This window comes from Phocoena sinus, chromosome 2 (genome assembly GCF_008692025.1).
Source record: "Phocoena sinus isolate mPhoSin1 chromosome 2, mPhoSin1.pri, whole genome shotgun sequence".
Taxonomy (NCBI): Eukaryota; Metazoa; Chordata; class Mammalia; order Artiodactyla; family Phocoenidae; genus Phocoena; species Phocoena sinus.
Genome location: NC_045764.1, coordinates 78,802,572 through 78,810,626, shown reverse-complemented (window position 1 = coordinate 78,810,626; position 8,055 = coordinate 78,802,572). Strand labels below are relative to the sequence as shown.

The window sequence follows — 8,055 nt, the reverse complement described above, 5'->3', positions numbered from 1 at the left end:
ACTTGCAGCCAAAAGCACCTCAGGTACTACATAACACTTTTTCCTCCAGAATTTCTTATTGGTTCATTATATCCATTATATCCATTGGTTCCTGTTCTGCTTGCCTGTTCTTCACCAAAATGCCTATAATGCTTTTGGACATAGCTGTGCTTTAAAATTTTGTTATTTTTCTATTCAAAGTTCCCCAAATACCCATATCTAGGTACTACACAGACTAACATTTGAAAGCAAACATTATATGTCCGTGAACGAAAGGAAAGACCTTTTTTTTTTTTTTGGACAACATAAAGCTCTATGCCATGTATCATTCATTGGTAATAAACTCTAAGTGAGTAGCAGAGTTCTGATGAACAAAATAAGATCTGTGTAGCCCTCTGGATTAATAGCAGAGAATAGATTAGCAGCACTGTTCCTCCTGATGCTGATTTTTTCCCATTTTCTCAACTTTCATGAGATCAAAGGAAGAAATGCTTCAGGTCTGCTTACACAATGGCATGCTGTCTACATAAAACGGGTCCCATAAATCACCTTAAGATTCAGTCAGTTTAATATAAAATGATTTTAATTGTTTTTGAAAACATTTAAAAAACAATTTTTGAGCACTTTCAATAAAAAAAGAGAACTGAAATGCTACTGCAATATTCAACTACTGTAGTTTCAGCAGGTACAACAGACAACAAAACACTGGGGAAATCTTGAATTTTTGCACTAAATGAAAACATGAAACAGGGCTTGTTTTTGTCATTTATGGTGTAGTAAAACACATTATAGTACAAGACTGTTATAAGAACCTCTGATGCACTGCACAAAAAAACACTTTCCTTCTTTTCAGTTCAAAAGTCAGTGCTTATTGCAATTATATGCAAAATTATTTACTTCATGAAGTCTTATCATGATAAACAGTATGCAAAATGTTTAAAACATCAAAACAATGAAAATAATCTGAGAAAAGAACATATTCAACAATAACTAAGCAGAATTAGTAAACATAAAAAAGCAAATAACTTGTGAATAACTATGCTTGTCTGGTTAACAATGAACCAGTTTCAGTACAGCCAAGAAAAAAAAAAAAGTGGTTACAGGAATACCTAGTACTGTACAAGATAAGTCAATAACACTCATGCACATTTTGTGATCATGTATTAACATGGTGAAGCAAACTAAACTTAACTTTTCCTGCTGTAATATTCTCATGTAAGAGAATAAGAAATAGAAATATCTCATTGAGATTAATGCACATTGCTACATAAGACAATTTTATCTGTCACTTTGATGACATTTTGTCTTTTCGTAATGAAACACATTTAAAAAGTTTAATCTGTGGACTGTATTGGTTGCATTTATCCTAAGAGATGTGCCTACCACAGGTTCAACAAATTTAGTGCAATATATGAACCCCAGAAAGTTTGCTGGACGAATTCAACCAAATTTAAAGTGTTTGCTGCAATACTGTACAGGGGGTTAAAAATCCTCCAGTCTTTATATTTTTATCAAAAAAGATTTCCATTATTTTTGTATTAGTAGGAAGTTAATAATGTAAACAAGGGATTAGAATGGCCTCAAAATCTCCTTTTCAGAGTATCTCATGTAGAAAGGCTCCCATCATTTGTTAAAAGAAATCACACAGTTTCCTTTGGGTATTGCATACTTTGGTGTGCAGTAGTGCTGTGTCTCAATGTACAGTGAAGAAATAACTAGCATCAAGAAAGAAAATCTAACAGATCATTAAATCAAGATAACAGCAAACACACACAAATGCCAATAACTAGGACATATCAATATATAAACCTCTGAGCCAAACCTAGCACCATTTATTTATCAAAATGTTAATACCCTACTTTGCAAATTTATTGAACAATGAAATCTTATTAAATTAAACCCTTCATCACATTGGTTAAATATTCATGGATTGTAGTCTTCTGATTGGCTTACTAATTAAGGTAAAGGAAAGCTTAGCTAGGCTCAAGGTAGCATAGCAATGGTTTAATGTTAGCTTTAAAAACGTAATGGCAATTTTTAAGTCTATTTGAAACTGATCTTGAAGCTCACTTAAATGGAGCTGTCGACTAATGAGAAGATTTGTGTCAGCATGAAATTCATAAATAATTATTCACAAAACAAAATGGGAGCCACAGAGAGAAACATTTTAAAACAAATCCTGAGTGCTTCTTTTGCAATTGTGGTTATCACAATAAATAAAAATTAAGCATGTTATAAAATGCTCCTCTTCTTCAAGTACTATTGATATCCCCTTTGTTTTATCAGAGATACAAAGATTTGTGACTTCGGACCTCAGGTGGTGAAATGTTTTGTTTAGTTTTTTATGTTCTCTCCTGCTTATTTGTCTTTCAAAGGGATTCCCAGGATCAAATTGCATTTCTATATTCAGGAGCAGTGAAGGAGTCAGTCACTAAATCGAGGACTTATAATTAAAACCCTTCAAAATAAATCTTAAATAGAATTTTAATATGTGCATGCAGACATACTGTGATGAAACTAAGAAAATGCTTTTAGTTTCCTTCTAAATTCCCCTATCTCAACTACCAAATAATAAAACATAAAATATTCTTCTAACATGCTTTTATTTATTCTATTAAATTACAATGTTTGGAATTACGTACTTGTTTTGTTTGTGTGTGTGTGCACGTGCGGGCATATCTCTGTGTAAGCTCCATGTTAAAATCAACATTTTAAAAGAAGACTAATGCAAGGTCACAAATATAAATGGCTACTAGTTTTTCCTTTTAAATATTTTAGTGCAGCTTTTGCTTTCCTTACATTAATATTTAATTTTCCATTCTCCTCTCCTATTTAAGCCCTTCATTGCAGGTGCAAATGGTACTGAAGTCCCAGAAAGTCCTACAGAGATTTTTTTTTTCATTCTACAGTAGCTCTATGCTTCAAGCCTAAATATTTATAATAACCTGAATATTATCCCTGTTTCAAGGAAGACCTTCTTGTCTACAGTTCACCTTAACTATGATTTCATATCTAAATGATAATGCCAACAACAAAAAATATCCTATACCTAAAATCAATGGTTTCCTCTAAAATCTGTGCAGATCAACCAATGAATTAAAATAAACTTATACAAAATAAAGATCTAGACTGCTCTCGTAAAAGCTGGTTATTCTTTTGCTTACTAGCAAACGATGTGATTAAATGGGGAACATTATAAAATTGAAAACCTAGTATTTGTTTTTCTACAGCCTACTCTCTTCAGAAACTTGTTAAGAGCTGAGGCGAGTCTAACCATTTCCTACTGAAGAAGAAACCGCTTCTGCAGCAAACTCTTAAAATGTCACAATTAATAGTAAGTGTTTCTGCTGCGGGAGGCACTTCCATTAAGACAAATACAATACATATGTCTTTCGATACAGTGTGCTACATATTATAAAATACAATTTAACCCAACATTTCAACAGTAGGGTGGTCCTTGCTTTCTATCCATTCAAAACCTGATGAAGTCATAGAGCTCATGGATTCACTGCAAATTTGTTGAAATAATGGGTCATTCTTTAATTCTTCCAGTGTAGCTTCATCATCTTGTCCCTGCTGACGACCTGGATCAAACAGTAGATTTGGATCTAAAGCGTTCAAATCATTGATGCTGCCTGAGAGCTCAGAAGACAACCTGATGTCGCTAGAAAAATCAGATGCAGGATTAGTGAGATCAGATGCTACCTGACCTACCAGCTGCTGGTTGGTTTGCAAGCTGTCTCCACTCAACAGGTCTTTAACAGTGCTACTGAAATCTAATTGTTGCTCTCCAATTTCTGATTGTGCTTGATTATCGCCAGGAGAAAAACTGATCTGATCGGTGCTATTACTTTTGGTGAGGTAAGATGGTGCTTGGAATTCATAAATAGAAGTGCTGGAATCGATCATATTCTGTGGATTGGCACTAGGAAAGACAGTGGAAGTTTCCAAAATCTGAGTGAGATTCATCCGGGCTGTATAATTGGAGGGCAGGTTGTTCATGCCCAAACCTCTCACTGCATCATCATTGTCAGAATCAAGTTTACTCAACAAAACATTGGTTATTTTTTTACTGTTTGTTTGCTTCTGAAGAGCGTTTGGGAAGGCTGTTTGCATCATGACTGTCAATGGAACCGACTGACTTCTTTGAGCTATGTTGTTGGCACATGCATCCGTGTGAACATTTGTGAAAACATGAACTTCAGGGGTTACTGGACTTCCAAAGGGGGTCACATTAGATCGGGGGATATTAGATACCGGGTAGAGGGTGCTTCCACTAAGATTACGTTGGCGATGAACAGCAGGGCTCACGCTTCGGCACCGGAAGTTGCTGCTGGCCGAAGAGTTAGTTCCTTTATTATCAAGAGGGGCAGGGACCGCAAAGCCCTCCTGTTTGTTGGTGTTACTTACAGTGGCACCTTGATGCTGCACAGGAGAGACAGGAGTCAGACGACCAAAATGAGTGTCATGATGTCTGGATTGAGACTGGTAGGACTGTCCAGGCACAGCAAAAGCATGAGGTTTCCTGAAACGGTCTTCCACTAGTTCCTGATAGCTTGGGAGAATGCCATGGCCAGAAACGGATGAATTACCAACCCCACTATACCCATTATTCATCCATTCAAGCTTGGTTTTGTCAGGGTGTGTGGCCATGGGTCTCTGCATCGGTTTCACAGGACTACTTGAGACAATGCTGGCATCATGATATGCCATACTGGAGCTTATTGGGGTAAATGCAAATGGATTCCTGCATTCCACGGGGCTGGGAGGGACACTGCTGCTGCAGTTAGAATGGGGAGTACCAATGGGTGTATGTCGGCTACTTCCTAAAGCACTATCCACGGGCGTGGTCTGGGCCAACCTGGAGCAAGGGCTCTCCCGTGACAGGCTCTGAGACCCAGCAACCACTTCAGATGTGGGGGTGGGGGTGGGGGTGGGGGTCGGGGTGGGGGTGGGGGTCGGGGTCGGGGTGGGGATCGGAGTGCCATTGCTACGGATGGGGTGATAGAAGTGGGTGCTGGGGGCGTGAGATGACGCTGGAGCGCCTGGAGTCACAGACTGACTCTGAAGGGTCATTCCCAAACAGTTACCGTAAGCATGGGAATTGTTCATTGACATCTGCTGCTCCATGAGTACCAGCTCCTCTACAATACTGTCCTGTGTAAGCTCCTCATCGAAAGGAAAGTAGCTTTCATTTGCTTGGGAAACAGAAGGCTCGAACTCCTTCAGTTCGGACTGTAGAGGTAACTGATCTGAAGACTGTGCTTCCATTTGACTCAAAGAAGATTCTTGTATCTGGCTGTGTAGTTGCTGGGAATACGTGTCCTGTGGCATTCCTTCTAATTCCCAAACAGACTTCTCTAAGTCATTGATATCAGAGTGCTCAGGAACTGTCATGACACTGATATCTTGCTGTTGTTCACAGCCGGCAGATAGAAACTCAGAATCCTTAGTGACCTGTTGCCATTCATTTGGATTAAAGCTGCCATGCGATTTTGAATCACTGTCCAAGAGAAAGACACTGCCTTCAAGCTTCACTTTTATATCTGGAGATGATGATGGTGTGGTTTGCTGTTCTGAAGCTAAATCACTGGTAACAAGAGCAGAGGAATTCACTTGCTGAGGTTGACTTGCCACTACGTGTGAGTTAACATTTGTTGATACCTTGCTAGGAATCTGAGAGCCTGCTGCTGAACTTTCCGTTTTCCCTGAATGTGGAACCTTTTGGTCCTTCTTAACACTGCCTGGTTTCTGACCTTCTGAGATAACTGCAGAAAGCTGTTCCACAATTGGTTTCTTTACAGGAGGCACCTGGGACTCTTGCAATGCAGAAGACAGCCGCTTTCTTGGACTTTTAGTGCATAATTTAGGGTCTTTATTTATTGAGTCACCATTAGATGGTGAGCTGGTGCTGGTGAAAGTTAAGTTCTGAGTGGCAACTGAGAGAGTGATAGTGCTTTGATTATTGCCTGTTGAAGTGCCTGGCAGAATTTCATTATAGCGATTTTTACATTTGGTCCTCTGGTCACAGACCTTAGTTGCTTTTATTTCATTAACACCTTCATTTGAAGGTTTTTGCACTACTCCCTCTGTATTACTTTTCTGCCCTGGGAGGGCACTAGGTGTTGTTTTGGGCACGTCAGCCCCATCAGAGTTCTCTTGGCACTGTACAGGATGCTCATCTGATGACATCTCAGGTTCCATTTTGACTTCCACAGCAGATGGTCCCCCGGTGCCGCTGGTCCTGGATCCAGGAGACTGAAGTGAAACAACAGAACCATTCTTGATCTGTGGAATGGTCCTTGATTCTTCCGTTGTTCCTGCAGCACTGTTTACTGAGGCAGAATGTTTCAGAGGGGCACTACTGTTGCTGGGTGTGAGGGATATTGCTGTCATTTTCACCACATTTAGAGAACTCACGTGTGACGTGGGTACAACAGCGGTTTTGATGGGACTACTAGTAAACAGGACAGTAGTTGGAGAGCGGATGGTGAGGGCACTGGTGTTGGCTGGTTTGGGTAAGATCTGAGGGTAGCGGTGCCGGGCAGAGCGATCCCCCCCAGGACTGGCTGGGACGTGCTGAGGAGTCTTTGGTGCCTGCTTCACAGACTGCATGTGCTGAGTGACCACCTGTACATTGAGGGGAAGAACTTTGCCGTCAGAAGAGCTCATTGGACTTGGTGAAGTTACCAGTTGCCTGGTCCGTTGGACCTGTTAAAAAGGCGGAAAACAAAAATATCAGATGTAACAAGTCTAGAATATAAATAGCAATTCATATATTCATTAGTATTAAGGCATTTAATACATGTAATGCTAAAAAGAAAAAAAAAAGACAGTTCGTATGTTAGACAAGTTTTTAGACCAGATTCGATAGGATCAGACAAGTAAATACCATAATAAATGCAACATAGTATAATACAGTTACCAAATACAATGATATGTAAGAAGAGTATTAAGACTTCAATGAAAAACTTCACATTTGTGATGAATACTTGCTAAAACAATGAATTTGAAGGAGGTTATAGGGAGCAGAAGTAAAATCTTGAAGAAACATGCAACTATAAAGGTTTCTAACTGGAGTCTGTGGCAAGATGACTCACTCACAGGGGAGACTGTCTTACAAATGGATCTACCTTGGGCATTACTAATAAACCACTGTGGATAAGGTCTCAGATAAAACTACTGCCTTCCCCAGTTTGCTCTACAATGAATAGTGCAAGAGTATGGTTCCCAGGTATTCCATGTTTCAATAACATGATGATGACGATGATAAGGATAATGATAAGAACAGGAAAAACCACAAGATACTATATTTCCCTAATAACATCATAAATAACAACATAAAATACCATCTTGCTTTAGCATGATGCACTCTCGTTTTATTTTTATTTATTTATTTTTAAACATTAAAAAAACATTTATTTATTTATTTTTGGCTGCTTTGGCTCTTTGTTGCTGCGTGCGGGCTTTTCTCTAGTTGCGGCGAGTGGGGGCTACTCTTCGTTGTGGTGCACGGGCTTCTCATTGTGGTGGCTTCTCTTGTTGTTCGGCATGGGCTCTAGAAGCACGGGCTTCAGTAGTTGTGGCATGCGGGCTCAACAGTTGTGGCTCACGGGCTCTAGAGCACAGGCTCAGTAGTTGCCGTGCACGGGCCTAGTTGCTCTGTGGCATGTGGGATCTTCCCGGACCAGGGCTTGAACCCGTGTCCCCTGCACTGGCAGGCGGATTCTTAACCGTGGCGCCACTAGGGAAGCCCATGCACTCTCATTTTAAAAGCCTCTTCATCATAAACTCAGTTGTGTGAGACAGACAAGTAGACCATAACCTCTATTTGTTGATAAGGAAGGAGACTCAGAGTAGCTTAGAGACTTGACCGAGGTCCCACCGTTGAGACAAGTCTATGTTAATGTATTACCAACACATATTACAATTTTGCTCCATCTGAATGTTAAAAAGGAAAAAAATATAAACCAAAAAAAGTTTGCAATTTTGTCACCTTTGCTTGGCTAGAGATGAAACAACTCTGAAAATGACTCATCTCTTACATAAAGTTCTGACTGGTTATGTGCAAACTTG

At 39.6% G+C, this 8,055-nt stretch overlaps 1 protein-coding gene across 4 annotated transcripts in view; it reads right to left on the bottom strand.

The window, feature by feature from the left end:
- Positions 1 to 547: 547 nt before the first annotated feature.
- Positions 548 to 8,055, bottom strand: part of RFX7 (regulatory factor X7) — a 150,877-nt gene continuing 143,369 nt past the window's right edge. For all 4 annotated transcript variants that reach the window (XM_032621322.1, XM_032621321.1, XM_032621323.1 and 1 more), the window contains one exon: positions 548 to 6,690. In XM_032621322.1, the coding sequence (XP_032477213.1) occupies positions 3,406 to 6,690 (3,285 nt within the window). In that variant the 3' untranslated portion in view covers positions 548 to 3,405. The remainder of the gene's footprint in view (positions 6,691 to 8,055) is intronic.